The following is a 27055-nucleotide window of genomic DNA, read 5'->3' as shown; positions in this document are numbered from 1 at the left end:
GTGTTCCTAATGAGCACGTCCATTACACGAACTTTGTTCCAATTAGGCACTTCTTGCTGAGTTGGCACATAGAGTGAGTTTCACCCAATATAGGCGCGTGAAGAGCCCCCAAAATAAATTTTTTCTTTTTTTTTCCTTCTGCTTTCTCTCCACCACCATTTCCACCATTGCTTCCTCCACTTTCACCATTGTTGTGCATCCACCATTGATTTAGCTCGAAAGTTTGAACCAACAATCGTCCCTATTGATTAAAACTGAAATGAGTCTGAGTTCTTCATTTTAAATCGAAATATCATTAATGGGGTCTTTAAAAAGCTTGAAGGTTTAAAATGGGTTACTTGATTTGATGAAAGTTTGAGAAATTAATGTTAGGTTTGTCTTCAGGGCGTTGTGGGGAATCTTTAGCTGAAGTTATAATAAATTTGGAGAAGTTTCTCTTAAAAATTTGGATTAAAATCGTGGTTGGAACAAGAACACACATGAAGATAGTGAAGAACACTGATTTCTAAAACACCAATGTCTCATTTTTTTTAAATGTGTTCTTTCCTGATTGGGTGTAAATTAAGTTTTTCTTTTCTTTTTGAGAATATTATTTTTATTTTGTTTATTAAATAGATTTAACATAGTTTTTCCTCTTTTTTTTAACTCAAACAGATATATATCCTCATTTTATTCGTCATTTGCCATGTCAGTAGTGAGTGTATTGCACACACTTTGTAAGTTTCGTTAATTGTAAAAGAGTGTCAAATTAGAACAAAATTCGTATAATATACGTGCTCATTAAGAACATCCTCAAGTACAGGTGTCTAAATGAAAAATTCTAACAATTTAAGTGTCTCAGCCTACTTTTTATTTAGCCCAAATATGTACTATGCTCAGTGACTAGTTTATAGGCAAATAAGTACATGTATTTTAACAGCAAGCAATAGTGCAATACATCCTTACCCAAATCATTTTTTGGCATTATTTCCGTACCAATCATTTTCCCGTCTCCTTTTTCCCAATAATTAACTTTTGTTTTTGGGCACACGCGACGACGACGTGGAACCAAGTCAACAGAACAGGCCCACTTCAAAGACCCTAAAAATCGTTTGTTTTTCTTCATACACCACCGTTTTGTTCTTATTCCAGAAATTCTGAAATTAGGGTTTAAGGATTTTTGCTTTCGTATCAAAAATGGCAACAGCGGCGGCACCGAGTACGGCAGCTACTACGGAGAAGAAGAAGCCAGTTTTTGTGAAAGTGGATAGCTTAAAGCCAGGGACACATGGACACAACTTGACGGTTAAGGTTGTTCAATCGAATACCGTCAAAGCCACTGGCGGCGCCAATCGAGGCGGCAGATCATCGGCGTCGCTAAATCCTCGTGGTCCGGCTCGTCTCGCCGAGTGCCTTGTCGGTGATGATACCGGTTCCATCCTCTTCACCGCCCGTAATGAACAGGGTATGTACAAAATAATCTCTCATTTTCGGAAATGGAATTTTGCTTTGTATTTGTAATTGTTAGCTTACTTTTATATTTGATTTTAATTTTCAAAATTTTGTTCGGTTTGATGCACTGGTTTAGGTTATGGTAACTTCCGCGTTACGATCGTTTGAGAAAAGCTGGAAATGAAACTGTCTCCTTAATGAATTTTGAAGAATTGAAGAATAAATAGAAACTTAATACAACAAATGAGTGCATTTGCATGTTATGAAGGATTTTTCGGTATTGATAACATGTCAATCTGGTGTCATGTTTTATACTAGCATCTAATGAGTTGCGGTTAATTCTGTAATTGGGAAATCTAGCTTGTGTCCTAATTAGAGGTGGCAAAATGATTAAAAGAAAACAGTTATACACCCATATTATTCATTAAAAAATGGGTTGGATAATGAACTTTTTAAAAACGGGTCGAATATGGATAAGAACCATATTATCCACTTAGAAAATGGTTAACCAAATGGATAATCAATGGATAACTAATGTGTTTAACTTTTTCATTTGTAAAGCCTCAAATTGGGGGTTCCTCAAGTTTGTAAGACTAGCAATTCTTCCACAAGTGATCATATTCAAGAAGACATGGATAATGTGGATATCTATATTATCCGCCGGATAACCCATTTTTAATCCGTCTAAAATATGGGTCGGGTCGGATAATTTATCCGTTTTTGAATTACCCGTTTTCGACTTGCTCATATCCAACCCGCCCGTTTACCACCCCTAGTCCTAATCCTGATTTCTTTCTGGACCTCTAAGAATAAGCTTGTTTCTTTCCTGTACATTTTCATAGAGTATCATGATAACACGAAGAGGATGCTGTGATTTTACAAGTTCGGAAACATTGTGCTTGATTGACCTGCTCAGCTCGTCTTGTTAGGAAGCTATGAGGTGGAACAAAAACTTCTACTTCAAAGCATTTCCTTTCCCCTATGTGGAAATTCCACTTTCTCTATGATTAATATGCACTTCCCTCCCTTTGTTGAGTCCGTTTAATGGATAGAAATGCATTTCTTTATATGAACTCGTTTGACTCTCGTTCTAGCCTTTAGTAAATAGCATATGAGTTTAGTTTGAACAGAGCTGTAATAGTTTAGTTAAACCCCAGCCAACAATCCCCTTGCTTAGGAGTCACCGGCGGTCATTTTCCCTCTTTGATCTCGTTGCGACTCCACAACCTCTTTGTTAGAGGTGAAGGTCACTTCCATTAGGCTATCTCCCTCACTTGTCAACATTTAGCTATATTAACAACTCTCTTTTAAGATGGAGTAGCAAATACTGAAATATTTTCTTTTCATGGAGAAATACTGGTTAGTTTATGCTATTGATTTATTTGGCATGCATATTTGACTGCAATTAATAATTCTATTTGTGTATTGAGGTTGCTGGCTAAATATGCAGATCTGTTGGCCATTGGAATTTTTCATGCTTTGAACTGTTTATGTGATTTTGTGCCTGAACGAGAGTACTTTCTTTTTTCCGAAGGACGGTTTTAGTTTTGAGTTTTGGTTATTCACCTATTTCCTTTCACATGCAGTTGATATGATGAAGCCCGATGCCACTGTGATTCTCCGTAATGCAAAGATAGACATGTTCAAAGGTTCAATGCGACTTGCAGTAGACAAATGGGGTCGTGTTGAGGTTACTGAACCAGCTGATTTTGGTGTTAACGAGGAGAACAACCTATCTTTGGTAGAGTATGAGCTGGTGAACGTAGAAGAGTAGACAGCTCTTTAGAAATGAAAAGATTGAAGTTACAGCCAGAAAATTGCTTCAAATCTGAAATTATTGCTATGCATATCTTCAATCACATGGAATTAATGAGCAAAAGTGCCAGTACTTCGTAACTCATGATCTGTTGTCATCAACCTCATATTATAGTGTTGCTTTCTTCACTTGGTTATAGCGTGGGTTTTTTACTTTCCAGTCATTTCCCGTGTTGTAACAGGTAAAAACCAGTTCCTAAGATTGACAATCGATGCCTTTGTATTTCGTATTTTGTATTACCATAACCGATGCGACCTAACACAATGTAAAAGAAGCTGACTGTTGTGCAGCAAAACCACCACCAAATGTATCAAACTTCTTTTCAGTGTTTAGTAGGTACTCGTTATAAATGTGTAAGTTAAGTAATTCATTTCCAAAATTTTCTTCCACCTAGTGCTTCTCTTCGTAATCCTATTATTGTTGATTTCAGCTGTGGTTGAATTTGAATGATGTGGGTTATTAACAAACTTTTAGAATTGCAATATGCATAATGCCAATTTTGTATGCCAATTTTAGAATCGTTAAATCCTCATATTTACATAATAATTCAACGACCAAACATTTATTACTGAGTGAGAAAACAACGCAACTGTTGTGATGGAAGCACAATTTTTAGCCACAAAATTGGCTGAAAATTTATTTACAACGACTCTAGACCCAATTAAGATAACAAATAAACCCTGCAAATAGCTACTTCAATGGCAAGTCTGAATGATAGCGTAGCTTCAACCCCGACGACAGGTAACTGATAATGTGTCATTATCGCAAACTGATTGATTAACAAGAAGTCAGTGTTACAGTAAAGCCCAACTACCTTAGAAACAGCAATAGCAAAGTTACAACGAGAAAGGTACGAAGTTACCATCAATAACAAAGATATATAAAGAGAAAGGCACACAAGCTAGGAATCAGCAATGTAATTCTGCATCAAATTATTACTACATCAAGCGTTGATCTCCAAGACATGTTCTAAGTTTAACAATTAAAAAAATCCAGCGGCGCTCTTTGGTGACTCATTATAACCTCTTTACTTAGCGCCACATTGTGAGAAACTACAAACGTAAATTTAGCTTCAGCTCTCCGAAAATCATCACACATCTTCATTTTGGGCTGATTGAATAAAAATAAATTGTAAGCACCAATTCTATCAAGTGTAGTCTAGGAAAACATCCTGATTTAACAAATATCTACCGAGGCAACCAAACAAAGAAAACATGATAGTGCTTGTCAAGTTATTAAATCCAATTGGCATCCATGAATAAGAGCCAGAATGCACAAGAATATGAAATAAAAATCTCTCAGTGCAAATAAGCATCGGCTAAATCTTTTTGTGATGGGATATTCATCAGCAAAATCTACAGAATATGCGGTCATTATACACCCCTAACAACCATCATAGTTTATTTCTAAACCAGCAGAAGTACTCAGCAAATTTTATGCAAGTAGCAATTTCTAAACTGAAAGCTTCCAAATATAAATGAATCCAACTCAGTCCTCTAAGCTTCTCCTTCATCTAGTCTTGTCAACGCCTACAACAGGAAGAATGAAGTATCCAACACTCAATCAAAGTGACAGAAATAGGAATTGGGAAATATATGGGCAACACTCAAATGAAGAGAATGCAAGAGACTAATAGCAATTACTTAGCATAACGCTGCCTTTGAGATCAATAAACTCTTTCAGGGCAATGAAATTGTTTAAGGGTATTTTCTCCACTGTATCAGGAGGAAAAAGGAGGTTCCATATATCATGCTCAGTAGCCAAAACTTCTTTTCCAAAAAATTTCATATTTCAAAACTATAAATTAGAAGGTCCCTGTTAAACTTCGGATATGTCCAAGACACTAAAGAGAAAAACTTAATTGACTTACCAAAGTCGTAAATGAGGGGAAGGACATCGAACGAGGGTCCTATAGGTCTTGCTAGATACCTATATCAAAAAATAAAAACCCGTTGGTCAGACAAATATTAAAAAAATGGATATACGGAAACTACAAAATCTCACCAAATGGTTAGGTTTATAGGAAAGAAAGGAAAAGAGAACTAGATAGACATCAAGAGGAGAACGTATATCCAATGATGTTAATACATGGTAGGTACACTCCATCTCAATTGGCTAATTTATTCAGGTGGAAAAGAATGATTTCAAGTCTAATTTAAGTTGAATCATGGCAGAGATTGAAGGTTGTTACCAGCAGAGGTAGTAATCAACTAGATCATAGTTTCAACAATCTTGAAATCATGAAGGATTCAGCCAGCACTGGATGTTTCGATGAAGAAGAGAGCTACAACTCCTCCTGGACTAAAACTTAAAACTATCATACGAACACCTTCAGCTAATTACTAGATTGACACTTTTAGCTAATTACAACAGGGAGCTATCTGTAGATCTATTCTGCTCTCAAATAAACACCATTCCTTCCCCAGCAATGACAAAATTGAAAGAGAAATAATAGAGGGAACTGAAGATCAAAAACTTGAAGCCAGAAGTATGGATATATTCTGTCCTTTCAGAACCATTTGTCATAAATATTGATCATTGTAACTACAGCGAAGCAGATAATTACATCCTTGTTCCCTGACCCCCTGATCCTAATGAGAGGGAAAAGAAGTTCCCCATTTTGAATTTCTACATTCATTAATTTCCCTTAGTGACTTCTATGAGGTTTCGCAAAGCATGGCCAATCTAAACCCAAATAAAAAAGAATTGTGGTAAAATGACTTGCATAATAATGGCCAGAGTTCAAAACCCAAATAAAAGAGAATTGTGATTAGATGACTAGCGTGAACATAAGTCCGACCCTGAGGGCATTGGTCCAGTGGTAAGAGGGCAGCACGTGATGTGTGGGTTCTGCACATGTCACGCATCTGATAAAAGTCAGGTATTTAAGTGGAGAAGGGTAGAGGGACGACCCATTATTTCAAACCGTGCGCCACTTGCCTCAGGGATTTCTCAATTATCAAAGAAAAAGAATAGTCTGACTACTATGAATTTACTCAATATTGATCCTGTAAACTGAGCAGATTGAAAACAAAGTATTCGCAACACTGATTAATTAAAGTATAGTCAACTGACTGTATATACTGAGATCTGCATCACCTAATAACTAAATTCACACAAAAACCATTGCATAGTTCTCAAACATTTTCATTAGCACAAACAAAGCAGAACTAAAGAGGCCGTAATTCTTTTTTTTGAGAATGTAAAGGGGCCGTAATTCTTTATTTGAGAATGTAAAGAGGCCGTAATTCAAATATCACATATTACAAAGCTGATTCACTTAACAAATAAACTCACACATTGCACATTCAGCTCTAATTAGGTCAACTAAATAAAATAGGGTACCAACAGAAATTTAACTAATCAATAACAGAGCTCTAGCGAATCCATGTGAAAATCAGCAAAGTTATGAGGCGATATAAACACAGAGTACAAAATTACCTTCGGAAAGCCAACTGTAACTACGGAGAGAGTCAGTAAGCATGGAAGTCATCAAAGTCGAAGCTGTAGCAGTGTGGTATGGTTGCAGTGACTCCACACAAGCGCTCAACTCAGCAGGACACCTTCAAATGCGTAATTTGTTCAGTCACATCGATAATTATATATAAAAAAAATTCATATTCTAGATATTTCTAGTAAAGCAAGCACAAAAGAGTACCTAAAGATGCGATTGGAAAGAGGAGTTCTAGAAGCCGTGCGAAATGGAGATCGAGCTGCTTTAGCCTCCGACGCTATCTTTGATGCGGCATTGCGCACGGACGGTGACCGGAAAATGGATCTAGCGGCGGCGAAGGCCATCGGGTTAGGAGAATCGTTCAGAATGTTTCCAAATGGAAAAGATTTTTCTGTTGAAATGAAATTAGAGGGGTTTGGGCTAAAACCCTAGGGGAATGCTTGGCTTGCATTTTATTTTATTTTGATTTATTTTTTTAAAATTTCTTAATAGGAAATGAGTCAATATAGTTCTTTACAATTCTAATAGTAAAATAATATTATTGCCTTTTTCTTTTTTGCTTTTGTCTTTTTCATATTCTTGAACCGAGAGTTTATCGGAAACAATTTCTCTATCCCTTTGGGTAAGGGTAAGGTCTGCGTACACTCTATCCTCCTCATACCACTTTTGAGATTTTACTAGGTTGTTATTGTCGTCGTCTTTTATACTTTTGAGTTGGTGTGCAATGAAGTAGTACAATTTTTTTTTTAGTTAACAAAGGTTCACTACAATAATTATTGTCAAAAAGGGTATTGTTTAATCCAAAATTTAGATCTAAGTTTAAACAAGTAGATTTTCTAATAGAATAGAGTTAATCTTAGCCAATATTAGTATCCAAAATATTGTTTAACTGATTTAGTAGTGAGAGTCACAAATGTTGTTCAAATGTCAATAAATGGACAACAGTAAATCAATATTCAATGGCCTAAGAACAAAGAGAATAACATTAAATAGTAGTAAATGATATATAATTGCATTAATGTAAATAAATGCAAGCGAGTCAACCGAAATGGGATGAGATTCTTTGATATTCCCTCTAACAATGATAAATGATTGATGAGCCTTTGAATATTTGGATTTTTCTTGGATCGTGGGAACAAGGTTAGATACAGATCTGAAGAAAAGGTGTATTTTATATGTGTATAATAAAGCAAGAATCTTCAGAGAATGTCAATGTATTATTTTTTACAATGAGTGTCAAATCCCCCCTCTATAACCACATCTCTTACTATTTATAAGGGCACATGGGCCACAAAATTCTAATAGTACAAAAGTAATATTCACTAGAATATTCCCTTTAAAGTTTATATCTAAAACTAGTCGTTACTACTTTGCTAAGGGGAGTACTCGTCCTCGACCTCGACCTCCGTTGAATCCTCGACCTCTTGTTCATACTTCGTTGAAACCAAATTAATAACACGTGGTGGCTTTCGAAGGCTTTTATAATATCGATTAGGCTCTCATATGACTATGACAATGCTGGCCCATACAGTTAGTCCCTTCACTTGTTGAGGTCGTCTTCATGGGCGAGTTTAACGATATGACAACAGCGGTCGTGGTCGTTGTGACAAGCGAGCAGTGTGGCTCTCCGTGGACCACATATTTCGAACTCCTAATTTTTCCCGGGTGATTTTCTGGAACCGTCTGGTCCACAAAAAGAAATGACGTCATGACGTTAGGCGTCATGATGACGTTTGTTCCCGAAGTGTCGCATCGATTTATGCGTGACTTTTGATTGGCTTTGTCATTTCAATTCCTGTGTCAATCATGATGAGCCATTTCGGGTCTCGTGCCTTCATTTCTATAAATAGGGAAGGCTTCATCAAAACTCAAACTTTACACTTTCTAAATTTCTACTTTGGACTTCCTTCTCCTACTTCATACTGCATTTTCGACTTCCTCGTATACTCTTATCTTCTACAAACTCCATAACCATGTCTAATCTTCCCTCTAATGCTGATGAAGAGAGTCACGTCATTTCTTTTGCTATTGTGTTCCCTGCTCTTGGGAAAGGTGTCGCCGCCGCTGCAAAAGATGAAGCTCTTCCTTCAGTGGAGGAGATCATCCCCCGCAACCCTCAGGCTAGGTATGATTTTCAACAGTCGCCGGACATGATGAGCGGAAAATTTCCATCATCGATGACGTCTAAGCACTTGGCTATATTCAAAACCAAGTCCGGCCTTCCCAGTCATGTAGAATTGATCCTCGCTGGTGAGGACAAAGTGCACGTTCATCGTCCCGGGTATTGTGCTCTTTATGCCTACCCGTTTACCATTGGCTACTCATTCCCTCTTCTCCCACTGGTGGAGTAGTTTTGCCACCATTATGGCATTTGCCCTGCTTAGCTCACCCCTTATATTTATAAGGTCATCAAAATGGTATCAAAATTTATTGAACTTGCCGGGGTCGAGGTCACGGTGTGGCACTTAGTGCATCTGTTCGCACCTAGCTTTTACAGAGGGACGGTGTTGAACCTTCGATATCATGGGAGCAAATAATGGGTGGTAAAGATGGACGACAAGGGTAGTCGACAATTCTGGCTCGACTACTTCTATGTCAAGACTGAGACCGTCGTGGCTAATGTCGATGGTTTCCCCGAGGCCTAGAATAATACATGTAAGTGTTCGCATTTTTTTGTTTTTACCTTTTGAAGCACTTTGTTCATCTCGAATTGGTCGAATAATTCTTTTCTACATGAACAGATGAAAATAAAGACTCACGGGGCATATCCAGAAAATGAGCGAAATACGAGGAAACATATGAATAAGTGGAACCAGGGTCAAATAATACAGAGGCATCTCTGTGACAAACTGAGACAATACCTGTAATCACAGCATCTGAAGCAATAGCATCTGTTCTGGCAGGGAGGGCATAGAAACGGGTCTGGCCACCCCCTGATCTGCCTCCCCCTCTAGGGCGACCCCTAGCTGACTAACCTCCGCCCCGAGCTGACTGGGCAGGTGGTTTAGTAACTGGTGCTGAAGTCGAAGGCTGACTCCTCTGCTAAGATAGACCTCCATGACGATGAGGACACTGCCTCCACATATGCCCAAATCCCCACACTAAAAAAACCTCCCTGGTGCTGGCGACGGGGACTGAAGAGAGCCCCGAGCACCAAGATTACTGGTAGAAGAACATGGCATAGAGGAGCCCTGAACTGATGGAGCATAGGACGAACTCTGGGCTGGAAGGGAACTGAGTGATGAGTGGACCTGATGAGAACTGTGAGAACCATGGCTCGATGATGCACCACAGTGAACTAGACAGGCTGGCTGAGTATGCCTGAATAGACTACCTCTGCCGTGCTGAAACTGACCCCCATAAGGAGCACCACTAAATCCTCTCTATCCTCGAGGCCTCTTGGCCTCCCTCTCAATCCTCTCCTGACCGCGAACCATCTCAATCTACCGAGCAATGTCGACAAACTCATCAAAAGTAGCACCAGAAACCCTCTCTCTGGTCATAAACAACCGCAGCTGAAAAGTGAGACCATCTATAAACCTCATGATCCGCTACATGTCTGTGGGAACCAACCATAGAGCATGACGGGCCAACTTTGAGAATCACATCTCATACTACGTCACAGACATATCACTCTGGCGAAGCAGCTCAAACTTTCTACACAGCTCCTCTCTGCGGAACTGAGGCACGAACTTCTCCAAAAAGACCACGGAGAACTGCTGCCAAGTAAGGAGTGCTGTGCCAATAGGCCTACGCCTCTCCTAAGTCTCCCACCATCTGAGTGTAGCCCCCAAAAACTGAAAAGTATTGAATGAGACCCCACAAGTCTCTAGAATACCAATTGTACGGATTATTCTCTGACACCTGTCCAAGAAGTCTAGGGCATCTTCTCTCTCTGTGTCACTGAAAGGTGGAGGCTGGAGTTTACCAAACCTCTCCAACCTACGTTGATCATCCTCAGGCATAGCAGGAACCACACAGTCTTGAGCAGCTACAACCGACTGGGCTGGTGGTGCCCCCGATGTCTGGGGTCCCTGAACAACCTGCTCGGGTGTACGAGCGGCAGGAGTCTGAGTGCCTCCCCTGGCCTGAGAAGTGGTTGCGGCCGTCGGGATAGAGACCTCCTGAGCAAGGCCGGTACACGCTGTCAGAATCTGAGCTAGGGCCTCCTGAAGGCCTGGAATCACAATAGCCATAGGTGGTGCCTGAGCTGGGGCATCAACAACTGGGATTTGATCCTGATCTGGGGTAATTGGTGGGTCTGCAGGTACTGCCCCAGCTATTGTGCGGGCTGCACCTCTACCCCTACCACAGCCTCGATCGCGGTGTCGGCCTCTTGCGGCCCTGGCTGGTGGTACTGGTGGCTCGTCCTCCCGTCCTGTAGTGCGAGTCCTCACTATCTGTGAGAGAATTAAACAACAGAAGTTTATTTACCAGAATCAACAGATTCGCACGACAAGAATTCAAGAATGTGGAATTTTCTTAAAGGTTCTGCAGCCTCTTGAAGATAAGTACAGACGTCTCCGTACCGATCTGCAAGACTCTACTAAACCCGCTCATGACTCATGAGACTTATGTAACCTAGGATCTGATACCAACTTGTCACGACCTAAAACCTAACCTGTCATGATGGCGCTTATCGTGGTACTCGGCAAGCTGACACATTTCCAAAACACATCGATATTTCATTTAAAAGATAATCTTTGCTTTACTAGAATCTTCATTAAAGGGTTCAAACCAAAATAAAAATAGAATGCAGAAAAGATAGCCCGACATCGGGGTGTCACTAAGTCATGAGCAACTACTACAAACTGTCTGATAACATCAAGACTAGCATAGTCCGGGGAAGATAAGGAAGGAGAAAAACAGGGTTGCGATCGCCAGGCAGCTACATTGCTATCTCCGATGATCCGCTACTGAATATATCAACAACCACTACCGTGACCAGAAATGCCTGGATATGCACACAAGGTGCAAAGAGTAACGTGAGTACACCAACTCAGTAAGTAACAAAAATAAATAAAGGTTGAGAAGTAGTGATGAGCTAAATGCAAGTACCGTTCATATCACAAAAATTTAGTAAAGTGCGGCATGCTTTATAACCAGAGTTTAAGTCAAATCAGCTTGTTTAAATCAAGTTCAAGTAAATCAATTAGAAATATTTTTCAACAGTTCTCAAATAAAGACTCAAAGCAACTATGAGCATGGATGATGAAATCATATACTACCCCTCGGGCTAACATCACTCAGTCCTCCCAATCACTCCAACCTCACAATCACTCATGCCTCACAATCACTCAGCACTCGGCACTCGCACTCAGTAGGTACCTGTACTCACTAGGGGTGTTCAGACTCCAGAGGGTCTCCTATAACCCAAGCGCTATAATCTGCATGGACAACTCACGTGCTGCACGGACAACTCACGTGCTATAATATCATATCAGAATCCGCATAGAAAACTCACGTGCTGAGGTACAATACCCACAAATAGGCCATCAGCCTCATTCAGTCATAAACCTCTCCAGTCTGTTGGGCTCTTAGAAATCAAAGAAATCAGCCCAAACAACATTAACATGATGCAACAAATAGAATAACAGAGACTGAGCTATGATGTAAGAATGCATGAACATGACTGAGTATAGGATATCAACTAAAGCAGTGAGAGTACAGCAAGAAACGACCTCTAAGGGTCCAAACAATACTGGCATAAGGTCTAGACATGGTATCTAGCATGATTTACAGTAAATTTTTCTAAAGCACATAAAGAGCATATAGCTACGACAGGTTGTTCAACTTTATAGTTTCTACGGGACGGACCAAGGCACAAATCCCCAATGGTGCACGCCCACACACCTGTCACCTAGTATGTGTGTCACCTCCAAATAGTCACATGACACAAAATTTCGGGGTTTCATACCTGTCACGCCCCAAACTTAGGGAGCGTGACCGGCGTTCAACCGAGTGAACCCAGTCGAGCAAGCCTACATTACATCAACCTGTCATCATAACTCATGCATGATTTATCAAAACATAATTAGATCATGACTTTCATATTGCATACATTTGGTTCAATGGCCCATAAATTCTTTCTCATGATGGTTACACAGCTTTATAAATAGCTGTAAATACTTTGAACATAAATACATGACAAAACTCAATGTTACACCCCATATTTTCGTACGTGAAAGTACGCCATAAGTAAATTGATGAAAGCTCGAAAATGAGATATTACATCTCGCATTTTCGTACGTTGAAATTTCGTCATAAGTTAATCGATATAAGCTCGGGAATGAGATTAGTTTTGAGGTTATAAGTATTATGCTATTTCAAATAAGTGATGAGTAAATTCGTGAAGGTGAGAGGGCAAGTAAATTGAAGAAAATAAATTTCGTCGAAGTTTATCGTTTTGAGATAAAATATGGTCCGATCTATAATACCCCGTATTTATGAACTAGTGTCATACAATGTACCACATGACCATGATAGCAAGATATATAAAGTGGGTTAAAAGTGAGTAGTATTTCAAGTAATTTGAGATAATTCTTAATTATGTGAGTAATTGGTTAATTATTGATTTAATGGGAGATTAACCATGTAATTAAGTATTTGTGGATAATTAATAGGTGGGGACAAATTCCTCCACGTGGCAGCCAAGAAGCCTTAGTCAAATATGACTCTTAAGTCATATAACTTTGTGTCACAATTACAAGATTATGTGGCTTACTCATCTAATAAGTGGGCCACACCTACTATAAGAGCTTTCCTACACTGGTGATATGTTTTATTTCCTAATATCTAAAGATCAAGAATTAAAGAATTGGGAGAGTGGGCTGGTCGAATTGAATCCTTCAAAGAGCAAATATTTCCATACCAAATATGAATGATGTTGTTCGTTGATTCTGTGCCAATGGGATAAAGTGTGAATTACAAATTCTAAGAGAGCACGGTACAATATTTCTCAAGAATATCGTATGGATATTTTCCTACTTCGATCCGTCGTTACATGTTTTTCGCAAAAGACGTGTGTTAGAGGAATTGTCAAGAGAATCGGCTCAGGTATGTTAAGGCTATCCCTTCTTTCTTTTTGGCATGATCCAAATAATACAAATAAAATGAGCAAAATATACAACTTTCATAAATGACTCTATTCATAGAAATACTAGGAGTGTCTATATTCTTGATTTTCCATGTGAATTATTATTATATCTTTTGTTCACAGGTCTCAGAAAAATATGTATTTGATAAAGTTTATCCGAAAGGCATATTGATTTTTATGGCATTTCGAGAAATCTTATTAACGTATTTCTTATGCATTTCATGCATTTATACATATACATTGACCCATGACCAGATGGCGTTATATACGCGTATGTTATATGTATATGGGATATGAAAAAAAGTTATGGCGTTATATACGCACTACCATCTGATCAGCTGGTATACGTTGATAATTTGCCCACGGTGGCCGAGATGATATGATGGGATGCCCTCAGAGGCTTGATGATGTTATAAATGCATATACCTATGCATGGCATGACATTTGAATATGCATGACATTATAAATATGAAATGATTCACAGAGCTATTCAAACTTACATGTTAAGTCTTTTACTCCATGTTTCTCTATATCTATTATTTACTGATTTTCATTCCTTACATACTCGGTACATTATTTGTACTGATATCCCTTTGCATGGGGATGCTGCTTTTCATGCACGCAGGTCCCGATAGATAGGTTGAGAGCCCTCCAAGTAGGCTATCAGCTCAGCGGAAGACGTTGATGTGCTCCATGGCGGGGCTCTGTCCCGACCTTTATGACAATTATGTATTCCTAGAGGCTTTTAGATATATGTCATGTGTACGGATACTTGTATGGCCTTGTCGGTCTATGTTTTGAGTTTATAAATGATCATGTTATCCTTATAGGCTCGTATGTCACGTGTATAAGTTTTTATATCAGGTTGGGTCATTCTTTGTCGGGTATTCCCTCATGTTTACTCTGTTTATCTCATGACGCCCCTTTTGGCCCATTTACCTATGATGATGTAATAAGAAAGATACATTATGTTGGTACTCTGTTGAGTAAGACACTGCGTGGCCATCGCGGCCCATCGGTTTGGGTCGTGACAAAAGTGGTACCAGAGCAGTTCTGTCCTAGGGAGTCTACAAACCGTGTCTAGTAGAGTCTTGTTTATAGGTGTGTTTTGCACCACACTTATAAGAAGGAGGTTACAGGGCATTTAGGACTGTCACTCTTTCTTCTTACTCTAGATCGTGTGGTAGAGCTCAGTTGTAAGAACTCAATTTACTAAACTATATGTTATTCATAATACGACGATGCCTACATCCAGAAAGACGGTTGGTAAGAAATATAGTTGTGGAAGAGTTGTGTCAGAGGAACTCGATTTTTGCATCATGCTTATGATGGATAAATATGAGGTATTCATCAGATCATGTGTGTACTAAGATGTGTAAACTTCTTGATAAGGATCCATTAGGCAAGAATGTCTATCCACTCTTACGGTAAAAAAGAATAAGAGAATCGGAAGATAGATACAAGTTTTAGCAAGTAAAAGAAGCAAGATGAAAAAAAAGGGTACGAGCTACCCAGCTAATGAAGACTATCACAGGGGAATATAAGCCTTTTGAGTTACCTTCAACAATAACAGAGGTATGTACAATTGGCCATAGCCATTTCATTTATGCCTTATGGGGGCTAATAGAAGTAGTATAAGAGAAGGCAGGATATCAGGGTCTAACTGGGGTTAGGGTAACCCAAAATGGTGGATGGATTGTTAGCGTTAGCTGACATTTCCGAAGGATATTGCAAATGTACTAATAAATCTCCTTGTGAGACACCCAGATGGTGCACTCTAAAATAGTACAGCTAGATATGAGTACTACAAAGATAGGCATTGGAAGCCTGTAAGGGATAGATATTACCTTAGTGTGGCTCCCGTCCCTAGTAGATAAAGAATGTTAGGCAACCCGAAGAGCCAGTGGATGGAGCAAGGGGAACTAAAAGCAAAAGGAGTATCTTGCTTAAGTTCTCACAATAAAGTGATAGACAGAAATGTTAGCAGGGAAATAAGAAGAGATTTAATGAACCATTATGAGTAAGATGTGATACATGGATAACAACGGTAGATCAAAAACAAATGACAGTATTATAGAGTCTATAGTCAAGAAAAGGAAAAGACGAGAGGTGACAGGCCTTGAGACATCAAAGGATTATAGGCTATAAAGGCATGTCCTCATTTCGAGAAATAAGTTCATGACTCTAGCATGACTACCAGAAGGAAAAGTTAGACCCTGAATAATAGAAATCAGTATGAACTAGTGAACAAGATAAACTAAACATGAATTAGGTACTGAGTGATTTCATAATAGTCGGCATCATGAGAAATTTAGAGATTGCATTTTGGCAATAATAGAATGAACGACAGAAGAATAACTTTTAAAGGTCATTCAGGAAGATGCTTTCCTAAAACAAGCAATGTGAGCAAAGTTAAGCTTAAAGGACTGTATATGCCAGTTATACTAAGTGTCACCCTCGCAAGTAAGGAAATGTTTTATCCTTAGTACAAAAGGATTATCACAAGGTGAGTAAGGATCATCGATAATGTGAAAATACGCCTAAGAGGAAGAGGTAAAACATCTATAGGTAGCTCGTCGTAACACTAAATCTTAGTATTCCCCTAAGGGGGGGAATATGGAGTGATGTGGCATTAAGACAGAATTAAGTGATTCTAGTAACTATGGAATGGTAAAGGAAGGATACGATAAAAATGAGAAAGGAATGAGATTGCACTTATTCAAATCCTACCGATATGCTACAATTCCAAAACATTATGCAAGCACGACGTCAAGGAAAGGAAGTAAGGGTTCCTACCTGGGATGTTATTGATAAATAAGGAGCCAGTACGAGAGGTAAGTTAAGACAAAAGATATAACCCAAGAAAGATTACGCGGAATATTTATATAAGAATGGGCCAACGAGTAGTTAGTAGTTGATTCAGGAAGAGCCTAGTTATGGCTAGACAAGAGGATACAGACAAATCAATAGATCGTACAGGATAAACATAGTGAACCCCAACATGGAAAATTTAGTCTCGCAGATATGACATCGTGATCCTTGAGAAATATTCAGATAGGAGTTGGGGGAGTTAAAGGTACCGTATGAGTGTTATGGAAATAAAAGAGAATGCCACTGGGAAGACAGTCAAAACTTCAGTTCAGAAGCAACCCTACAAGCACAAGGACGTGGAGGTAAGTAACTAAGGATAGTTATAGGCAAGGAAGAACATAAAAAAATTATGTCGAGTATACGATGTGATAAGCTCGTAGCTTTACAAGGGTCAGAGGGTCCTCCCTAAATCCTACAATGAAAGACTAGTTGAGAAAATAAGGAAGAAGGTTTCAATCTAAACAGTGTAACTCGAAGGAGAAATGGCCATGTGAATACAGTCTCACTACAAAATTGTATGCACTCCAAAAGAAAGCTGAGAAGGAACAAAAGGAATTATTCGAGAAAAGATCCAGAGTTGGTTACGTTATGAACGCACTTAAGATTTAAGAGTATTATCCATGCCGCATATATGTTGACAATCATACAGTCGTAGAAGACTCCGGTATAATTCAAAAGAAAGAATTGAGTCCAGGTCATAGACAAAGGATTGAATCATTAGAAGATTGTATCATGGATATTCCATAGCGTTCATGAAAGGCTAAAGCAATAACAAATACCATGAGTCGCAGATCGGGAGGTAGCTTAAGCCTGCATAAAGGTTGATCAGAGGGAAGAGAAAAGTAAAAAGTTACATCAACTAAGTAAGTCAGGAGTCTGATTATTGGACCCATAAAATTATAAACATCATGATTGAGAATATTGCAGAACCACTCTTAATATCAGAGGTACAATAGAGATGGTACAGTAGCCATATTCTATAAACGACTCTACGATAAATCCAGTTAGAAGAGTACTAGCCTTATAAGAAGTCAGTATGAAGCTTCCACCGGATTATGTATGCACAAAAGGTGCAAGTGTTATAATAGAGTTTCAAGTTGTGGCTGTGAATTATACCTATGTGGAAGGGAGGTCATGAAAGAGATAGAAGATATGATGCGAGATTTTAAGGTAAGTAAGGTAAAGGTGAACAATGTACGAGATACTCAAATGTAGAAGATCGTGAGTAGTCCATACTTCGAATAGAAGGCTAGATGTTCTGGGATTCAGTATCCTGGAATAATAGTGGCGTCGTCAGTGGCATATCTTCCATCCTATGGTTTCTAAGTATCGAGAGGCCTAGTTAAGAGAGTAAAGAAGAGTTTGAGACGATGTGATGTCTCACTTGATGTTTCAGAATAACATAAGGAAATCTATGGTGCAAGCAAGTTAAAGGAAGGTTGCGAGCAGTATTAATAGATATATGTAGGTCGCAAGCTAAAGTATGGTAGAGCGACAAAGTTTTAGGAAGACAGGAGTAAGGATGAGAAAAGGCGAGTGAGAAGGTGACCAGAATGGATAAATCCTCGGGACTAAGCTCATGAAAATAAGAGAGCTGATGGTTTCTCTAAGTTATAGAAAGTTCAGTATATCCTGAATGAACTCAAAGGACTCTAAGACTAATAGCATTTAGAAGTGATGGAATACTTCCCTGGTAGTAGAATAAAGGTGTAATTGTGATGGATAAAGGATGACGTTTGGGCCTTCGATTGAGTAACGATTTGAAGAAAAAGGGATATTTCATTAATTGTACAGGATTAAATTACCCGCGTAAGGTGAATCACATTAGGATGCTATGAAATACGGTTATGGAAATTACTCCAGATTTTCCTCGATGCAACGTGAGCCCTAGTAATTACGTAAAAGGTTTCATGTTATCAATGGTAGATTGTAGATCAATATTGAGGTAAATCAACAATGGATGGATAAAAGTTACAAGTATGAGATGAGATTAGGTCGTCATTCTTAAGATGAACAGTATTGAGAAAGTATTAAAAGACTTAAACTTATACATATAGGGTAAGCAATGAGAGTAAGCTGGAATTTGGTAGTAGACCCCAGCAAAGATAAATTAAAGTAAGAGTTATGGTATAGTATGACCTACCTAGATGCAGTAAAGTCATACGGATAGATAACCGGGTCTATGAAATAAGAGATAGCAATATTCGTGAGTTTAACAAAGTACCGAGTGAAGAACTTCAGTATACCTATAGATGCCCAGAGGGACATTTTGTCAAGATCTGTATATGTTTACAAAGTGAGGCATAGAGATTGGCTAAAAACCTGAGGGAAAAGGAGAGAAGAGTCGCATAGGCGCGCATACAAGGTCAAAGACGTACATACTGTATAACATAAGGTAGCAATAATTACGAGATTGTAAGAATTCCGACCACAAGTCATGGTGTGAGAAATAGATCTAAAGGTGAAAATTCCCTAGACTTTGGATTTATTCATAGAACAATTGCCTAGATGGCAAGGAGAGTACTAAAGTATTCGGAAGACATAAGTTATGAAAATGAATAATGCATCAGTCAACATTCGAGGACGACTGTTCCAAAGGGGGGAATATTGTTACACCCCATAATTTCGTATGTGAAAGTACGCCATAAGTAAATTGATGAAAGCTCGGAAATGAGATATTACATCTCGCATTTTCGTAAGTTGAAGTTTTGTCGTAAGTTAATCGATATAAGCTCGGGAATGAGATTATTTTTGAGGTTATAAGTATTATGCTATATCAAATAAGTGATGAGTAAATTCGTGAAGGTGAGAGGGTAAGAAAATCGAAGAAAATGAATTTTGTCGAAGTTTGTCGTTTTGAGATAAAATACGGCCCGAGCTACAATACCCCGTATTTATGAAGTAGTGTCATATTTCAAGTCTCGTTATGCTTACATCATTTTAAACTTCGTTAAGGATTAACTGAGCCATATGAACTATGAGTGGAATACATAAGATAAAGTAATTGAAACAACATGTACATACAAGGCCAATGAAAGTGGCACCTAATGTCTGTGTTAACAATGCATCTCACTAGACCGTCTATATCCCTCTCTTATCTTAGACCTATACATTTCACTTGTGCGTTTCATATACTGCTCACATTGTTCACTTACATAATACACTTTTGCGTTTCATAGACCGTTCACAGTGTTTAATTACACAATACACTGGTGCATTTCATAGACTGTTCACAGTATCACCTATACAATACACTTGTGTGTTTTATAGACCGATCATAGTATCACCTATACAATACACTTGTGCGTTTCATAGACCGTTCACAGTATCACCTATACAATACACATGTGCATTTCATAGATCGTTCATAATATGACCTATACAATACACCTGTGCGTTTCATAGATCGTTCACAGTATCACCTATACAATACACATGTGCGTTTCATAGAACGTTAACAGTATTTACTTACACAATACACCTGTGCATTTCATAGACCGTTCACAGGATTACATATACAATAAAAATACACATGTGCGTTTCATAGACCGTTCACAGTGTTTACTTACACAATACATATGTGCGTTTCATAGACCGTTCACAGGATTGCATATATAATACAAATACACCTGTGCATTTCATAGACCGTTCACAGTGTCACTTATACTATACACATGTGCGTTTCATAAACCGTTCATAGTGTTTACTTACACAATACACCTGTGTGTTTCATAGACCGTTCACAGGATTACATATATAATACAAATACACATGTGCGTTTCATAGACCGCTTACAGTGTCATCTATACAATACACCTGTGTATTTCATAGACCGTTCAGTGTGTTACCTATACAATACACCTGTGCGTTTCATAGACCGTTCACAGTGTTTACTTACACAATACATCTGTGTGTTTCATAGACCGTTTACAGTATTACATATAAAATACAAATACACATGTGCGTTTCATAGACCGTTCACAGTGTCACCTATACAATACACATATGCGTTTCATAGACCTTTCACAGTGTTTACTTACACAATATACTTGTGCGTTTCATAGACCGTTCACAGGATTACATATACAATACACCTATGCGTTACATATACCGTCCATAGGGTTCACATAACACCTCATAATTCTCATTTAGGCAACGACCACATTTTAAGTTCATACTATCACTTACTTGTACGTGCCATGGGTGATCATAGAACATTAACAACATTTAAAATATTTAGGAACACTATAGCCTCTCCTCATGAGGGAATAGGAGCTTATAACACATTGGGAAAATAAGTACAAATACATTCATGTCATAGCCTTTCACACCATATATCACTTCACAATTACTTACAACTACTTACAGCATCATTAATTCATTGGCTCCCTCATCCATACATATTATTCTTCATTTATGGCACTACGGTCGTATATGATATTCTGCACTTTCATTTCTTTACTTTCAAGGATTATCATCATAAACATCATCATATAGAATACTCTAGAAATACCTTTCCCCAAAAGGGCAATACACAATTTCAACTCATGAATATGAAAGAAATCAAAACATATTGGAAATACCTACCAAGCATAGCAATAGTTAGAACAACTACATTTGGACATGACTTGAGTACATAAGCTTTTGGATAATTCTATTTTCGGAGTCAATTTGGAATAGTTGAATCAAGGCTCATTTCATAATATTTCACACATCATATCATTTCGTTGGCTCTATTGGCTACAAGTATAACTTTCATTCTTGGCACGGTGTTCACACTTTATATCCCCAACTCACTACTTCACACTTTATACCCTCAACTCACTACTTCACACTTTATAACCCCAACTCACTACTTTCACTTTAAAGCATCTATATAGATTACCGACAACAAAGAATCCCTAATCACGACTTTTATTACACCTATGAGCAATTAAGAGTCTTATGCACATTGAGACTTCTTACACAATTTGGCATAATAGCCTTCACTTGAAACACTACTTGGAGTCATAACATTTTTATACCCAACTCATGCTCTGAACACATTCCCGAAGGATAACATCATATGATAAGAGCATCCGAAACACATTTTGAACATATACCTTTCAACACAAAGCTTATTTGGAATAGTTGATTTATAAAGAATAACTTGGGACTTACAAGAACATCATGGAATTCAATTATAGGAAAGAAGTTTAGCCAACATACCTGGAATTCGCCCCTTAATAATACTATGACGTTTCACCACACTAAACAACTTCAATCTACAACAATGCAACATAATTGCACCAATATTAGCAAGATTTCTATACTTTAAGTCATTTAGACTTTTTATCAAACATCTAGGGTGCATATCTTTCTACAACCCCCTCCAATGGAATTTCTTCACCTAACAACCACCTTTTATACCAATGATTCACCTCACAATCGCCTCTAGTCCATCTACAACTTTTGTTAGCACATGCATGCCCAACAATTCACTCCCAACCCACAAATCTTATCAATTAATTCATTTTACAATCTCTACAATACCAACACACCTAGGTTGGGCACTTATTGCTTCCAATTATCATCCCAAAAGTCCTAACACATATTTCATACATAATTAATCACCACAATCTCAACAATGGTTATGTATTTAAATTAGGAACTTATGGCTTCCAATCACCATACCATAAGTTTTAACACATATTTCATACATAAATAATCACCATATATTAGTTAGAGATGGTAGACATACCTCTTATAGTGAAACTCTTGAGAATCCCAACTTGTAGTGTTCTTGACCGGTTTGGGGATTTAATTGGAAATTTATGGATCTTCAAGATTAATCCTTGTTAATACAAGTGTTTAAAAGTAGTAATCAACTCAAAATTACTCCAAAAACATTACCTTGATTCATGGGAGGGAGGTGTTGGGTGGATTCCCCTTGCTATGCAAGCCCTAGCTCAAAGAAATGACTTAGCCCTCTCTCTACCCAGCCTTGGGGTTATTTCATGGGCTCTTACGTGTGCGGCCGTGCACCTGGGCAAGTGGCCGCGCACACAAGGCAGAAACTCTCAAATATGCGCGGACGCGCATCTGGGCGCGCATATGACACAGGTCCAGTAAAATGGCCATAAATTTCTGTATACATACCCAAATGACAAACGATTTGATGAGTTGGAAACAAGACTCAAAGAGCTTTAATTTGATAGGTAGATTACCTCCCAAGTCTGTATAGTTTGGTAGCAGCATGTGTGTGAAGGAGGATATTGTGCGAATTAGGACATCCTTTCCACTTAATGTATCCAACTTGTTCCACGCAAGTTCTTGCCATTCAAAAAACTCAGTATGTTCCAACACACCCTAAACATATATTTTCATTCAAAATGATGTGATTCTATCCCATGGGTCTCCTTTAATACTCGAACACGTTATTCTCAAATACTGTTGGCGCACCTTAAAATCTTAAATCATTCGGAAATTTTAACGGGGCCTTACATTCTCCCCCGCTTAGGATCATTCGCCCTCGAATGAGGGTTAGAGTCTGCCATAGACACTTAATGTGACTTAAATCTTTATCTACATACCAAAAGCTCCAAAATTTGGCTAACTCCCCAAATTTTTAGAAATCGCGGCAAAGTCTCCCCTGTAATTGGGGCCTAACCACCTGACAGAGAATCTCAGAAATCAATCCTAAACAATATATAGATAACATCACATTGCACCATATACATGAAAACAATAGCCATGAATCTCGAGACCAATTATATGACCTTGCTTACCTTGGTCGTATCTCTGACTTTTCCTTCCTCCATTACGAGGACAATTGGGCACCTCACACATTATGCATGTTATGTGCATCATTCCTTTAATCCTTAGGCCTTTCTCATTTCGTAGCACGATATGCAAACATTCTTTGATATTAACAAGGGAACACCGAGACTAACTCGGAACCTTCTTTCATATTGAATACATTTGGCTCAATGGCCCATAAATGCTTTCTCATGATGGTTACACAGCTTTATAAATAGCTGTAAATATTGTGAACATAAATACATGACAAAACTCAAATCTTTAATTACGTGACCCACAGTGTACATGGAGCTTCTATGACAATAGATACCTAAATACATAAAACCAACTAGACTCAAATGCCCACTGGAATTATAGCGAGCTCACCATAATCTGTTGCGCAGAATATCCTTATCAAAGATACATATCATCCTGTAGAAGTATACATGTATCGATTAAAAGATGCAGCGCCCCCGCAAAAGGGACGTGAGTACATGTGGAATAGTACTCGCATGTAAGGCAAACAGAACAACATATGAAATCATGGTAATTCAAACAAGAGGCGTACGAAGTACATCAAGAACTACGAAATATCCCATAGATTCATATTTCAAGTCTCGTTATGCTTACATCATTTTAAACTTTGTTTAGGATTAACTGAGCCATATGAGCTATGTGTGGAATACATAATATAAAGTAATTGAAACAACATGTACAAACAAGGCCAATGAAAGGGCACCTATGTCTGCGTTAACAATGCGTCTCACTAGACCGTCCATATCCCTCTCTTATCTTAGACCTATACATTTCACTTGTGTGTTTCATATACCGTTCAAATTGTTCACTTACACAATACACATGTGTGTTTCATAGACCGTTCACAGTGTTTACTTACACAATACGCCAGTGCATTTATAGATCGTTCACAGTATCACCTATACGATACACATGTGCGTTTCATAGACCGTTCACGGTGTTTACTTACACAATACACCTGTGCGTTTCATAGACTGTTCACAGTATCACCTATACAATACAACTGTGCGTTTCATAGACCGTTCACAGTATCACCTATACAATACACATGTGCGTTTCATAGACCGTTCATAGTATCACCTATACAATACACATGTGTGTTTCATATACCGTTCATAGTATCACCTATACAATACACATGTGTGTTTCATAGACCGTTCATAATATTTACTTACACAATACACCTGTGCGTTTCATAGACCGTTCACAAGATTACATATACAATACAAATACACATGTGCGTTTCATAGACCGTTCATAGTGTTTACTTACACAATACACATGTACGTTTCATAGACCGTTCACAGGATTACATATATAATACAAATACACCTGTGCGTTTCATAGACCGTTCACAGTGTCACCTATATTCAATACACTTGTGCGTTTCATAGACCTTTCACAGTGTTTGCTTACACAATATACATGTGCGTTTCATAGACCGTTCACAGGATTACATATACAATACACTATGCGTTTCATAGACCGTCCATAGGGTTCACATAACATCTTATAATTCTCATTTAGGCAACGACCACATTTCAAGTTCATACTATCACTTACTTGTACGTTCCTTGGGTGATCATAGAACATTAACAACATTTAAAATATTTAGGAACACTATAGCCTCTCCTCATGAGGGCATAGGAGCTTATAACACATTGGGAACATAAGTACAAATACGTTCATCTCATAACCTTTCACACCATATATCACTTCACAATTACTTGCAACTACTTACAACATCATTAATTCATTGGCTCCCTTAGCCATACATATTATTCTTCATTTATGGCACTACGGTCGTATATGATATTCTGCACTTTCATTTCTTTACTTTCAAGGATTATCATCATAAACATCATCATATAGAATACTCTTGAAATACCTTTCCCCAAAAGGGCAAAACGCAATTTCAACTCATGAATATGTAAGAAATCAAAACATATTGGAAATATCTACCAAGCATAGCAATAGTTAGAACAACTACATTTGGACATGACTTGAGTACATAAGTTTTTGGATAATTCTATTTTCGGAGTCTATTTGGAGTAGATGAATCAAGGCTCATTTCATAATATTTCACACATCATTTCATTTCGTTGGCGCTATTGGCCACAAGTATAACTTTCATTCATGGCATGGTGCTCACACTTTATATCCCCAACTCAATACTTCACACTTTATATTCCAACTCGCTACTTTCACTTTAAAGCATCTATATAGATTACCGACAACAAGGAATCCCTAATTACGACTTTTAGTACACCTATGAGCAATTAAGAGTTTTATGCACATTAAGACTTATTACACAATTTGGCATAATAGCCTTCACTTGAAACACTACTTTGAGTCATAACATTTTTATACCTAACTCATGCTTTGAACACATTCCCGAAGGATAACATCATATGATAAGAGCATCCGGAACACATTTTAAACATATACCTTTCAACACAAAGCTTATTTGGAATAATTGATTTATAAAGAATAACTTGGGACTTACAAGAACATCATGGAATTCAATTATAGGAAAGAAGTTTAGCCAACATACCTGGAATTCGCCCCTTAAAACTACTACGACGTTTCACCACACTAAACAACTTCAATCTACAACAATGCAACATAATTGCACCAATATTAGCAAGATTTCTATACTTTAATTCATTTAGACTTTTTATCAAACATCTAGTGTGCATATCTTTCTACAACCCCCTCCAATGGAATTTCTTCACCTAACAACCACCTTCTATACCAATGATTCACCTCACAATCGCCTCTAGTCCATCTACAACTTTTATTAGCACATGCATGCCCAACAATTCACTCCCAACCCACAAATCTTATCAATTAAATCATTTTACAATCTCTACAATACCAACACAACCTAGGTTAGGCATTTGTGGCTTCCAATCACCATCCCATAAGTCCTAACACATATTTCATACATAAATAATCACCATAGATTAGTTAGAGATGGTAGACATACCTCTTATAGTGAAACTCTTGAGAAACCTAATTTGTAGTGTTCTTGACCAGTTTGGGGATTTAAATGGAAATTTATGGATCTTCAAGATTAATACTTGTTAATACAAGTGTTTAGAAGAAGTAATCAACTCAAAATTACTCCAAAAACATTACCTTGATTCATGGGAGGGAGGTGTTGGGCGGATTCCCCTTGCTATGCAAGCCCTAGCTCAAAGAAATGACTTAGCCCTCTCTCTACCCAGCCTTGGGGTTATTTCATGGGCTCTTACGTATGCGGCCGCGCACCTGGGCAAGTGGCCGCGCACATAAGGCAGAAACTCTCAAATATGCACGGCCGCACATCTGGGCGCGCATATGACACAGGTCCAGTAAAATGGCCATAACTTTCTGTATACATACCTAAATGATGAACGGTGTGATGTGTTGGAAACTAGACTCAAAAAGCTTTAAGTTTATAGGTAGATTACCTCATAAGTATTTATAGTTTGGTATCAGCATGCGTGAGAAGTAGGATATTGTGCGAATTGGGACATCCTTTCCACTTAATGTATCTAACTTGTTCCACACAAGTTCTTGCTATTCACAA

The 27055-nt window shown here is 38.1% G+C and overlaps 2 protein-coding genes across 3 annotated transcripts; one reads left to right on the top strand and one right to left on the bottom strand.

Moving 5' to 3' along the window:
* The first annotated feature begins 1042 nt into the window (after positions 1–1042).
* LOC107819270 (uncharacterized protein At4g28440-like) lies at positions 1043–3626 on the top strand. Its single transcript, XM_016645369.2, has 2 exons — positions 1043–1444; positions 3018–3626. Exons 1-2 carry the CDS (start codon positions 1177–1179, stop codon positions 3203–3205), a joined length of 456 nt encoding a protein of 151 aa, XP_016500855.2. The 5' UTR covers positions 1043–1176; the 3' UTR covers positions 3206–3626.
* Positions 3627–4422: 796 nt separating this feature from the next.
* LOC107819269 (protein NUCLEAR FUSION DEFECTIVE 6, mitochondrial-like) lies at positions 4423–7136 on the bottom strand. 2 transcript variants are annotated; one of them, XR_001655678.2, is made up of 4 exons: positions 6906–6922; positions 6689–6810; positions 5118–5176; positions 4423–4776 (listed from the first exon to the last, which is right to left on the bottom strand). XR_001655678.2 is itself a non-coding variant. In XM_016645367.2 (3 exons), the coding sequence occupies exons 1-3, from the start codon at positions 7043–7045 to the stop codon at positions 4757–4759; spliced, it is 282 nt and encodes a 93-aa protein (XP_016500853.1). In that variant the 5' UTR covers positions 7046–7136; the 3' UTR covers positions 4423–4756. The 2 variants fall into 2 exon arrangements, 1 of the variants encoding a protein (XP_016500853.1); XM_016645367.2 differs by lacking the exon at positions 5118–5176 and having other exon boundaries at positions 6906–7136.
* Positions 7137–27055: the final 19919 nt, after the last annotated feature.

The sequence above is a fragment of the Nicotiana tabacum genome, chromosome 2, assembly GCF_000715075.1.
Source record: "Nicotiana tabacum cultivar K326 chromosome 2, ASM71507v2, whole genome shotgun sequence".
NCBI lineage: Eukaryota > Viridiplantae > Streptophyta > Magnoliopsida > Solanales > Solanaceae > Nicotiana > Nicotiana tabacum.
This window is presented reverse-complemented; position numbering and strand designations above follow the sequence as displayed.